This window comes from Dicentrarchus labrax, unplaced genomic scaffold (genome assembly GCF_905237075.1).
Source record: "Dicentrarchus labrax unplaced genomic scaffold, dlabrax2021, whole genome shotgun sequence".
Classification (NCBI taxonomy): Eukaryota; Metazoa; Chordata; class Actinopteri; family Moronidae; genus Dicentrarchus; species Dicentrarchus labrax.
Genome location: NW_026136724.1, coordinates 5,923,246 through 5,936,486, shown reverse-complemented (window position 1 = coordinate 5,936,486; position 13,241 = coordinate 5,923,246). Strand labels below are relative to the sequence as shown.

Below are 13,241 nucleotides of genomic sequence, written 5' to 3'. Positions count from 1 at the left end.
AAAAAAAAAACCCTGCTTCGGATCTTAAAATGTATACTAGTTCAGTATTAATACACTGTTAGCTGAATTACTGTTGCTACACCTGTCAAGTTTTCCAAAATTTGTAGAAATATTTGAAAGAATGGATCCTTGATTTCAGACAGAGGTAGACAAGACTTTTCTTTTCTAGCCACTGAAAATCTATTTTACTTACTACTACTTTTATCATGTAAAAGTGGCTTTAAATATGCACTTCACGGCCACATACAGTACATCATACTGAGCTAACAAACTAAGGTTAAAGCTACATGTCCCAGGGGAAAAACGTAAACAAGCCATGTCGACATGCTGCCTCAAATAAACTGCATTACTCTTGTACTGCAGTGTAAAGCTAGTTCGTCCTAATAGCCCTAGGTATACTGAGGAAAAATGAACGAGACCAGAATTTCAAACTAAAACAAGTTTGCCAAAAAAGTTTGGCTGCATAGCGTACACTTTATTTTAACATGACAAGGGGAAAATAAATATCTTCAGTAACAGCGGCTGGACAGAGTCGCTAACGTTATCCTAAACTCTGACAGCATTCCGGGCTAGCTTCCACACAGCGGGAAAACACAGCGTAGATATGGTAGTCGTGAACGGGGCTACTTCTGAATGTAACCCCACATACTAATGAGGTTAGTTCATGATACACTTCTTCGTGTTACGACTGTAGGTAGTAAGCTAGTTAGCCAGACATGCTATTGGTTGCAGCTAACATTAGACAGCCCCTCCAGGAAGTTGCCATGGCAACATCTTTTTTCCAATTTTTTTCCAATCCCCGCAACTTTTCCCCAAATCTGACCGATCTCTGTAGTGTCCTACGAGTTTCACCAATCATAGTAGCCCACTGTGCAAATGTTGAGCCATATGTCACCAAACTACTAGCTATTTTATTCTCTCAGGAACAAGCTGCCTTTGATTTTCAATGAATAATACAAAAAAGCAACTATTTTTGAAAATGCCTAAAAACATCGTAACATGCATTGCAATTTTTTTTTTAGGAAAGCTGCCATGAAATCAGGTATTTTAGGCTGCAACAATCTGGACGGATTAGAGCAGATAAACACACAGTTGAATTCATCCTTTACACTTTCAAATCTGTGTAAGAGCAGAAAACAAAAATACACCACCGTCCAAACATGGAGAAATCCAAAGCTTGATAGGCCTGCCTTGCCTAGTTACGATTGCTAAGCTATGATTGGCCAATCCCTGTTCAGGGGAGGGGGTTTAGCAAACAGTAGATTCCTTTGGTGTAATAAACCAAACCCCACACAAGTCATGAACAGAGCTGAATAATCTCTTGAACAAACTGTTTCTGAATCTCTGGCAGTACCAGTTGGTGCATTCAGGGCCATTCCTTATGATGGGCCTTATCCTTCTTCTTCTTCTCGTTTTTCTCCTTCTGCAGTCTCTCCAACTCAGCCTCATACATCATCTCCTGGATCAGGTATTTCTCTCTGCGCATTCTGTCCCGCAGGTCCTTGGGAAGGTCGGGGATCAGGTACGCGATCAGGGTCTTGATGGCAAAGACCATATGCTGTAAACACACAGTACAGCATATGGTACATTATCACAAATGCCAGAGCCATACCTCCACAATGAAAACAAACCAAACACCCCAAGCACAGGGAGTTTATCACGCACTGTGAGATGGAAACTTAGTTGTCAACTAGCTTTAAAAGAGTCTGATTTGTTTAAAAATGTCATATTAACATAGCTTGAGCTTATTTCCATCTATTGAGAAATTAGGTAAAGTAAGGCAAGATAAGGACTATTTTTCAAATGTTCACAAATACATTATCAAAAACCTGTAAGTGATCAGCATTTGTGACAACAACGCAAGTCTTGGCTGCAGCGGTGAAAAGTTTTAAGCTCGGGTGTAACTCTGACACTCCTGGAGGAAATCGGTCCAGGTAATTCAAGACAAAGATGAATCTGAGGCATTTTGAAACAATTTTCTAAGAAAGCCAATTGGAGTTAGTCTAGTTTTAATCTCTAAAAACAGATATCTGCTGAAGAATGCAGAATCTGTAGGCAAGGAACCAGGATTTTGACATCGGAAGCGCTCTGGTTTGTAGACAAAGCTGTGAGCAAACTGGATCAGAATGTTGAAGAAGATGTAGAGGGGCACTCAGGGCTGGGGAAGGAAAGGTAAAAAGCATTGACAAACCAATCTGAAGGAATCCATTCCAAACCCAGCCTTCTGTCTGCTGTCATTTGTCAAAGATTAGAAAAACAATGACCTCAAACACAATGATGAATGCTAGCCGGGCTGCCAGGACGTGCCAGAACTGCAGAGTGTATGAGTAGGGCTCAGCAGAGTCTGGAGGCTCCCTGTAGTCACGATACCTGGTGAGTCAAACAGATGAGTTCAAAGGTCAACGGAAAGTAGCTCTAACGATAGCTATTCGTGTCAGTGATTCAACAATCGACAGAAAAAACAACAAATCTGACTAAAATTCCCTTGAGTTGTTAAATTTCATGTTTAGCTTTAAAATATCTTGTGTACAAAAGATGATTTTAGCTTCAGGTTCTCTTACTCACCAAATCTTGCACTGCTGTTTCTGTATAATGAGAGAACCTTTGCTTTCAATGACCTTTGTGTGTTTATTTATTCTTGTTAAAGCTGGCTTCTGCATTATATATTACGCTCTGGTTTGACCTGTATATTTTGTGATTTATATTTCATGTGGAGCTCAGTAAGAGCCTGTGTGTTGCTTAATAGGGATCATTAATAAAGTGATGATTGAACACACACAAAATAGGTTACACAATCCCCTCTCTGGGGTTGCACAAATACTTACAGCCAAATCCTGTAAAAAATGAATACACTGCTGAGTGTTGCCTTTTTTTAGTTCAGCAGATTCTTTGGGAAAAACTTAATCCTGTCTTGGTCACAGAAAAAACATGTGTAAATAGAATATTTTTAACATCTTAAGCACTGAGAGCTGCTGGTGCAGACACACACACGCCCTACCTGCAATACTTCACAGCGTCTCCAAACAGCTCAGAGCCAGTAGTCTTGGGCTGCGATCTTTTCTCAAAGTCAGACACTCGGAATACTGAGAGACTGGCGTTGACGTAACCCATCATACACCTAAGGGACATCAGGAGAAATCAGTTAAGTCAACACTTGAGCGTATTTAAACTTTAAATCTAAAGAAACAAAGGAACAAACGAGATTCAAGATCGAGAGTCCAGCTTATTCACTCACCCTTCCCCTGCTCGACCCTGACCAGCACAAGGCCCATACTTGTAGGCGTAAACAAGGCGAGGGATGAAGTCTGAGGTAACAGCGATGACAAAGGCGTTGGTGATGACAGACAAGATGCCAATGCCCTCCAAAATGCCATACCAGATCCCTAAATACAATTAGACATTAAATTATGCCTAAAAACATATAAAACAGAAACATTTCAGATCAAGATCAAGTTTACTTGTTCCTGATTTACCTATGTCTTTGGCTTGGGAAGGCAGAGGTCGTCGCCACTGTGTGACAAACTTGTAGGCGTCTAAACGAATTTCGATGATGTTGTTGAGCAGCGCTAGGAGAGGGGCCAGAGGGAAGGCTGCCACAAAGATGGTGGTGAAGCCAAACTGTAAAACTGAAACAAACACAAGAACCACAAGGTCCCATAATTCCTGTAGATGTTCATCATGGCTAACATGTTAGCATACAGTTGCACATTTATACATCCAACAGATATGGAGCAAACAGTAAAGTTGTGAAACGGCAGTTGAAATACCAAAACAATGAGCTGAAAGACGCTAAAATGTTGAAGGAAACTGCACATCTACAGAGGGAGTGGGTCACTAAAGTTTCTCCTACAAGCTTGGAACGGGAGGGTGAGGGTGAGGGTGAGGGTGAGGGCGTTGTTACACTGCCACTAAATCCTACGCGCTGGTCCAACTCACTCAGTCAGAAATGTGAATGAACAACTATTTTTACATTTCCTTTTCCTATTTAAATGTTTGACTCATTTGGTAAGTCAGTGAAGGGCAACAATAAAGATGTGAGCATGTGGACAGGCTCCCAGCCAAATTCAATCCACAGCAAATCAGTGTCACAGTTACATAACAAGCGCTGCGGCTGCTGGGTCACCGAATGAAAAAAAATCTTTCATTGTTCCCAACATGGCATTATAGAAGATTAAACTGTGCAGTGCATTTGGAATAACCTTAAATCTGACATTTGAGAATGTGGCAATATGGTTGTAAACGTATGTATGGCACTTCAGTTGCAACATACTCATTTCTAAGTACTCATCAAAGAGTCCATAGGCATTCATTGGCTGTAGATTATAATCTCTCTCCCACTGTGGGAAGCTGGCCTTGGCTTTCGGTCCGTGCTCTCTCCTCAGCTTCCGCCGTGTCCACCAGTTCTGGATCAGCCTAGCAAAACAACAACAGAACAAACAACAACAGAGGACAGGAGAAACGATTGACTCAGTACAGACACAAGTGGATCTAATTTCATCTGCTATTACAGGTCAGCAATACAGTCGACTGGTACTATATCTGGCTGAGGATATTTCTGGTTTTAGATATTAATATTTAATTTTTTTGTTTGGTCAGACACATATTGGTGTGTCAGACATTTGCAGGTTATATAAAAAAACACTAACGGGTAGCCAAGCTCCATGAAATTGTTCCAGGTCTGTTTTAGCACCATGATGATCCCCATCTGCATACAGAGGTCAATGAGACAGCCACTGGGGTGACACTGCAGAACCACAGAGAGAGAAGAGAGAGAGAGAGAGAGAGAGAGAGAGAGAGAGAGAGAGAGAGAGAGGATCAAATCAAACTGTAGCCCTTTCCAATAATGTATGATGTAATGTATAATGGAACTTTTTATAATATAAGCAAAGGTTAATGCACTGGGCATTGCAGCAGAACACTGGCCATTCTTCTGTCAGGTTTAGTAAACTGTGTAAGCCACTAGCTGCGTTTCCATCAGCACAGTTTTATGACATTTTGAAGTATTGCATCAGAAAAGTTGAATGGAAATGGCAAAATTAAAAAAAATACATTTGGAAATACCTTTTTTATGCTTGCTTAAGCCGGGTTTGAAAGTAAAATGCAGTCATACGAATGGTAAAACACATCCAAACCAATGGTATTACATTTTTTCTGAATTTTAATTGGTGGGCACAAATTGGTAGTTCGATTGAGGTAAACATCACACACATATTGTATGATTTAATTTAATTTATTGATACTGTAGAGATTAGTGTATAGTACATGCATCATTCAAGATATAGAGCCAGGGAATTTTTTATACGATGACTGACAGAGGAGAGTCACCGGTCGGTCCAGATTAAAAAGAATGTCACATTGTGGTGCAGTCTGCAGCTCAGATCAAACTGTCAAACTAGGCAGTGCTCATCAAATATAAATGGACCAAGCACCGCCCTGACGTGTCAAACGTGTGCCTCAGCGCTACGTCACTCATTTGGCTGCTCTGATTGGTTGTAGGTCAATCCAATTGTTTTCATTCTTCGCCTACTGATAATGCACCTTGGGAATTTGGGAAAAACAGAGGTTAAAAACTAATATTCATTTGTGAATTAGTCTGGCGATGTATACAGCATTTCACTCAAAAATCAAGTGTTTTTAGTACTTTATAGTAGCCACTTTTCTCTTTTTAAGTGTATCTTGTATTTGTTTCAGACTTTAATATGGACAATCCTGACTTGCAAAGAACTGTTGCTTTTTTTATTGCTTTATGCTGTAATTTCTTCCTTCTGACATTATTATATAGCTGTATCCTGTGCAGCACAGGTACATTACATGGCCATAAAGAGGCTGACTGAGGCTGCACTTGTACTGTACATGTCACATTAGAGAGAATTTTCCCAGCAGCTGTGGGAACAAGTGGGAGCGCATTAGCTCAGCACCTAAAAGCGCCAGCTCAGGCCTTTTGTCCCCTTAGACCACTTCAGTGTGTTGTTTCCCCGCATGTTCCCATAAGTACTGCTGGCAGCAGCGCTTACTGTTGGTGGGGGTTAAATGCCTGGTGGTTGGGCATACAGTAATAGCTTAGTGTCCAATTTAGAAATACTTAGATCCATAACGCTTTGCTGTTATTCTACCATGGGAGAGCAAAGTAATGACTCACTTCTTCCAATTTCCAGCGATTGATGAGGCGTAGATATGCACCAGGCCGGCCTGTAAATCTGTCAACCAAGAAAAAGAACAATCATTTTTAAAATTACGTTTTTTCCTACATCAAGTGGCAGCTTTAATATTATTCAACATCAGCAGACTTTGCAATGGTGATTGATGTGTTTAATATCTAACATACTGACGTGTATATTGACAAACCAAAGAAAAAATGGAGATATAGCATCACAAAAAGAAAAAAATAACAGTAGAAAAAAATCTCCCCGGATCCACTCTGCTCAAAGCTGTAAACGTCATGGACTTGAATGCCATTAAAATAATATACTAGATTTTAAAATCTCCATTTTGAGAGGTTACACTTGACTGGTTAACCTATTACAAAAGCTGAGAATCCTGTTTGTCCCATGGGGAGTTCTGTGAAGAGAACGCAGGGCTGTTTTCTGACGCCTGTAAGCCTACAGTGGGGCTGGATTTAGTTTATACATACTCGCAAATTCTCAAACAATCTTCCTGTAGATTTGAGATTCTCTTCTATTGTTGTTTTTCTTACAGTATTAATCATTTCAAAAATGTACCTCTTAAATATCTTTCTCTGTCTTCTTCTACATGTCTTCTTTCATCTTTTGCTATTACTTATGTATGAAACAGGCTATATTATTATTATCACTGTTACTGTATGCATCCACTGTGGCTGTGAGGTGCATGAATGTGTCATATCTGCAGTGGCACATGCTGTAGTTACTGTATTTCTGCACGACTTCCGCACCTTCCCAAAAAGAAGGCGATGTAGAAAGTTGAACTGTTGAGGTTGACAAACTGAAAAAGGAACATCTTGAGGGTAAAGCTGTTCTCCCACTCTGACTCTGTCCTTGGCTGTTCTGTGGTGGCACGGAGAGAAAGGAGGAACAAAGACTGTATGGACATACAGACACTCGAGCAGCACAGTACTTTAACAAATGCATGCAGACCTTACATACTTTGAGTAAAGTGACTAGTGATTAATTTACATGGAACAAAAAGAGTTGGATCAAAGTCATCTGACTGCAATACAGTATGGTCAGTACTGAGCCAGTACAATGTTTAGTAGTAATTAAGTCTGAATTAAAAATGCCCTTTCAGCCTCAAGAATATTAGATCTGCTGGTGCAGTCAACTTACCTAAATTAGTCAGAAGAAGAGCAACTTTTTCATAGAGCTAGAAAAAAAATACAACATTGGCCATAAAAACATATTCTTTTACTCTTTATATGTACAAATGCAAAAGCAAAAGCATCTTGTCTTTTTCTATCTTGGTTGATTATCACTGCCTGGAATTCTTTTTATGTCCCACTTCATCTCTGCACCACTGCTGCTGAAGGACAGCAGACACTCACCACGTTGAGGAGCATGATGACGCAGAAGTTGATGCAGACTGCTGTTCCCGTGGTCGCCACCTGAGAGTTGTTCCTGATGAGAGCCCAGCCGAAGGCGGCGAAGGTGCTGACTGTGATTACACGGTAAATGACGATGCCAAATACAGCAGCTATCACCACCAGGATCTGTGACGTGCAAAAATACCATTACTGACAATAACAATAAATATCAACTACACATTGTACTTACATTATAAAAAAGAAAATCATCAAGTACTTTACAATATGCAAAATAGTGCCTTATTGTACATACAAATGAGTGAGATTCAATAGATGGAACAATATAACACACTCAGTAGTTAAGAAAGGCATAAAAACTGACACAAAAACACATTTAGCAATATAAATATATATATAATAATTTGTTAAACTGGCTCCTATGCAAACAAAATAACCCACATGATGGGTTACTAATACAAGGCACTGCCAAAGAATATCAATATATTCAACCAGGACTTTCCATTAAAATACCTTTTAATAAATAAAAAGGTAAGGGTGGCACACCTGCTAGTTGACATTTATGTACCCCAGAAACTCACCATGAAGAAGATCCCGGACGCTGAGACGATGAGGCGACTGTATTTGTCAGTGAAGGCCTGGTAGGGCTCAGGCTTTCCAGATATGGGGTTCATCCTCTCCTTCTTGGAGTATTTGGCCTCGAACTGGGGACGTATTTCGTCCTGAAAGACAAAGGACAAAACACTCTTAAAACACCAAAAGATTGGTGAATGTAAGTAGATATGAGGTCCAGCTAGCAGTTAGCTAATTATTGAAGGCAGTGGTTTAACGGCAGACAGTGAACAGTAGAGGGAATCTCTTTTAAACCCAAACTCTGATCATTGTTTGGAGATTAACACCCTAAAAGCTCTGAAATGTACGTCCAGTATTTGGGGCTGTAAAGTAACATAGCTGTCCTGTGTCAGTTTCATCAGTGTTTTTAGTGGCTGTACAACTAGACGTAATATTATTTTTCTCCCCTGTAACCTCTAGTTGTAGTTTACAATTTACAATTACATTTATTCGTGCCACTCTAGAGACAATCATTTGGGGTCCATTGAGTTTAAAGCTGCAGTAGGTCATTTTTATTAAAAAAATCTTTTGTCATGTTTGCTGAAACTTTCACTACATTGTGACAACTACAAAAAAAGAACTCTAAATGGAAATATAAATAGCAGCAACTTCGTCTATCCACTCTTTAAACCATTAAGCTGAAATCATTTATTTACGTTTTGGGCAGATCATTATTCTTTATAAGTTATCTACTGCAGCTTAAATTAAATGTTAGGCTCTCATTCATTCAGAGCCCAAGGATGTTCCATATTAAATTCCAAACCTTAATAAATTATATTAATAAATATAATAAAATAAACATAGATTAGCTAATAAATTGTGAAATTTATAACTCATAACTATTATTTCAGATTGCCCGTGCTTCAGACACAAGGCTGTTTCTAGCTTGTACACTGCAAAGATCTGCCTGAAATGTAAAGAAATGATTTCAGTTTAATGGTGATTTTTTGGGGGGATTTATCATCCAGCATGTTCAAGGTGTCAATGCTGTCACTGACCCCACAAGCTTATAACTAGCTGCATTCTGCAGTTAGCCACCTTTTTATATCTAGAAGCTTTGGATGGGTTTTTCTCTATTATGATGAGTTTATTAACTCTGTCTTGTCTTCTGTTCTGTACAAAGCAGACTGAGACTCTGAGTCACTTTCACACCCACAAACAGCAGTCTTTCAAAGAACACGTTTTCCAGTTTGAGTGTGATTGACAGACGAGGGTTGGAGGTTGACAGGCAAGAACTTTATAAACCCACCAAAAATTCTGACAAATTGGAATATGACAACTGTGTCTGAATTTGTGAGAGATTTCACTGTAAAAAGTGTTAATAGAATTGTACATTTCAGTGAGTAATAAACTGATTTAAGACAGACTCCCTTGGTGCAGGCTTTCAGTACAACAATTCCACCTTTTTAAAAATGCCTGCAGACTGGCATAGACTGAAAAAGCACAAGTAGGCAAACATTTTTCTAAAGGGCAGAGCTGCTGTGAAGGCAGAAACATTGTTGAGCAGAAATCTCTTTGGGCGAAGTCAAAAAGCAACTAGTTAGATAATAAAACTACAAAAAAGAACTCTAAATGGAAATATAAATGGCAGCAACTTTGTCTATCCGCTCTTTAAAATTCCACTCACGGCATTCATTATATCTGAAAGGGAGCAGATTAGCTACAGACACAGAAATTCCCACACTGAAATGACCACATGGAGTGAGCACTTCACCTCCTCTTCCTCCCAGTCGATGAGGTCCCAGTCGTATGCAAGGACAGCCCTGCGCCTTTTCCAGAACTCCAAGAAGACGGTTGCTGGAAGACATGAATAAAACAGCGTCAGGTGTTTGCACATGTCCATTTGTGTCTCCTGTGGTTATTAAAAAGAATTCAAATGAATTAAAATCCTTCCGATTGAAGATTTGGGGTTAACTGTTCACACATCATAATATGGTCTGACGCATTTAATTTAAACAGCTGTGTGCATGTATCATGCAATCATCTTCCTCAACGGCTACCTTTCCAGGTTCATCCCGGCTTCCTTCATTTTTTCTTGGACTTGTTTGAATAGGTCACTTTTCTCATTTTCCTACCATCTAGGCATCCAATATCCAATCTTCTTTAAGAGTTTTTATCAAAAACAGAGATCCGGTTCTGCTTGGAAGCTGCCATTTATTGGAAGTGGAGAAACGTACATCCCACGCATTTACTTCAAGGCAGAGGGCAGAGAGAAAGCAGTCGTTAAATAATCTGATTAAAACGGACGATTTTTCTTCTAATTGGTTTATGAAAACTACCCCTCTGCCACTGATTGAAATTTCATCGGTCTGGGCCTGTTTATACTGACTGAGGTGCAGTGTTTTTATTCTGTTAGGGCTTTTAAACTGATTAGAAACAGAACATTAGGTCCATGTGAACGTAGCTACTTTGTTTTTAGTTCCTGGCTCCTCATAAGGTCTGATAGAAACACTTTCTTTGTGCAAGTTTATTTTAGAAGACATTTTGAACACTATTTAAGCATTAACATTCAACAAGACAGTGACACTGAAGGGTTTGTGAGTACTGTCACTGTATAATGACATTTACTATCATTACCACGTGGAGAGGTCGCTCACAGTGTTCAGGCATGGAGGGTAGAACAAAGTCCTGTGGATAGCTTACTTATTGCACATGTACCTGCCTCTCCACTGAAAACTGAGGCTGCCACTCCACTCACACTGATCAGAACTTTTACCTTGAGAACTTCAAACAAATATGTGTTTCTCCATCGTGGCCACGTCCCCATTGAACGTAGAGTAACATGTTTTTGTATGCGAAGGCTCAGCTGTCTGACGTCCCACATGAAGCCAGCAGGGGAGCACACTTCTGAGGAACCTTAATGAAGGGATTTGAGCTGATTCTCTGCTGCAGTTGAACCCAAAAATATATTCATTTGGACAGCAGCAGCAGCAGCAACTTCCAACACAGAGAAGCAGCGACTGTAAGGTCAGTACATTACTGTAATTTCTTTTAGACTTTTCTTTACACTGGTTATTTAAAGTATTTTCCTGCATCAGGCTGGGCTCTGGCTCAGTCTGTGCAGCTGTGAAAACAGCTTCATCTTCTACATTGCTCTTCACCGGGCTCTTGGTTTCCTACACAAAAGTTTAATATCATTTTGGCATGTGTTTTAGTTTGTGTGATGATGTCTACATGTGAGTATAAGTATATATATATATGTATACTTATACTTTTATTGTTTTATATTTTACTCTGCTCTGTATGTGCTTATTTCAACAAACTCACTCACACACTTAGAAACAAAGTTCAGCATGTTTACACCGTGCTTAGTGCTCTGTAACTTATTAAAGGTTGTTAAGGCTAGTTTGTAGATGAGATAAGAGGGAGACTTGGATAATTAAAGTCAGCATTTGAACCTTTCACTCTAGAATAAACATTTAATATCACACTGACACGATTAAATCATCAAAATCTTGTAATACCTTGAATATTTTCAATTTTTTTTTCGCTACACACATAAAAATGCATTATTTCTGTCACTTAGAAGTTCTAAAATGAAATGGATTCCCCAGCCCTCACACAGTATCCTCAGTGTTTTCAAGCAGACTGGAAACATTTGAATAAATCAAGTTTAAAATAAGATAAGCAGAGGACTATCAGCACTAGAAATCTTAAATACTACACAATATAACAACATGAAGATGAAAAATGATAAAATGTACCATTATGAAACATCAATTTTCATTGGCTCACTGCTGTCTTCTCCTTTTCACGTGGCCTTGTTTCCCAACATTAGCTGTTTGTTTTTTTGTGTTAAATCATTTATTTAAGTTCAGTGTTTCAGTTAATCAGATTATTTATTAGTCAGTAAACGCAGATAACAAACCACCAGCTACATCATCATCTGTGTAGCTGTATTTGGGTCTAGCAAACCCTATAAATGTCATTCTCTGGTCATAGTGGGAGAGTAGATGGCAGTCACACTGCAAAAATAGCCCTCGTAGAAACAAGTAAAATATTCTTAATCCCATGTCTTCGATTGAGCAAACAAATCTGCCAGTAGGGTAAACCAATTTTTGTTCAATGAGAATTCTTAAAACTAGCACAAAACTCCAGCCACTGAAAGACCTTAAAACCTGGGCCTTAAAACTAGCATGTAAGCAAGTTGTGTTTATTACAAGCAATGAAAACTCACTTATTTAAGATAGACTTTGTTAAAGTAAGTATTTTGGACACATTATTGAGCTGAATTTTAGAATTAATCTAAGATTAATAATTAGCAAAACACTTCTTCAAACAGTATAATAGCATAAAACAATGAAAAACTCTGAGAAAAGACTATTTTATCTTTAACTGAGAAGTTGTACAAGCAGTCTTACTCTTAAAATAATGAAAATAATCTTGTTCCTCTGCTGGGATATTATGCAAACCATTGTTGTAACTTGTTACTGGTTAAATCTAGCTCAATATTAGCTGTATTATCTTATTAAGACAAAGTTGGATATATTTTGTTAAAACATGATTACTTTTCTAATGCAAAACATGCTAGATTATTTATCTTTTTATACAAAAAATAAGACTCATTTCCCATTTACTTTCTTGAGATTCCTTTTTTGCAGTGTAGTTTAGAGGTTGCAGGTTTAATTTCTTGATTCTTCAGCTTCAAGTTGTTTTTTTGTTTCATTAATATGGTTGTTAACAGATGCCACCTATTTGAATGGATTCCTGCTCACAGTTCAAAATCCCCTTTAAAGTTTTACACAGTCACAGAGCTTCTGTTCCCCTTTATTTGGCTCCACTACATTCACAAAAACTTATCAGCAACTTCTCTTACAAATGTTTTCAGTGCTCGTACAGCCTGTAACATTAACTTCTTTTTAAAGCCAGATTGAAACAAAATATGAAACAGATTTGATTCCTTTAGTGTGCAGAGGGGAAACTTCAATCTTTGCCAGGATGTAAGTAAATACAAGCAAATGCCTCTGCCCGGCTGCACAGGAGGCGCTCCTGGAAGCAGGGATGGGATTCCTCCAGAACCAAAACCTGAGTCTGGGCTTCTCTCAGCCAGAGGTCACCCACTGGGAGTCCACACCACACCTATCATCAACTGGTACAGTGCAATTTCCAAAAAAAG

The 13,241-nt window shown here is 38.9% G+C and overlaps 1 protein-coding gene across 1 annotated transcript in view; it reads right to left on the bottom strand.

The window, feature by feature from the left end:
• The window catches only part of LOC127358848 (anoctamin-4-like), a 48,589-nt gene that overhangs the window by 2,929 nt on the left and 32,419 nt on the right, over positions 1-13,241 (bottom strand). The window contains exons 16-28 of the mRNA XM_051392326.1: positions 9,840-9,922; positions 8,095-8,235; positions 7,517-7,681; positions 7,302-7,338; positions 6,911-7,022; positions 6,140-6,197; positions 4,647-4,744; positions 4,271-4,413; positions 3,474-3,626; positions 3,236-3,383; positions 2,999-3,118; positions 2,265-2,370; positions 1,355-1,558 (exon numbers count right to left, since the gene is read on the bottom strand). Coding sequence (XP_051248286.1) covers positions 1,367-1,558; positions 2,265-2,370; positions 2,999-3,118; positions 3,236-3,383; positions 3,474-3,626; positions 4,271-4,413; positions 4,647-4,744; positions 6,140-6,197; positions 6,911-7,022; positions 7,302-7,338; positions 7,517-7,681; positions 8,095-8,235; positions 9,840-9,922 — 1,556 coding nt within the window. The 3' untranslated portion in view covers positions 1,355-1,366. The remainder of the gene's footprint in view (positions 1-1,354; positions 1,559-2,264; positions 2,371-2,998; positions 3,119-3,235; positions 3,384-3,473; positions 3,627-4,270; positions 4,414-4,646; positions 4,745-6,139; positions 6,198-6,910; positions 7,023-7,301; positions 7,339-7,516; positions 7,682-8,094; positions 8,236-9,839; positions 9,923-13,241) is intronic.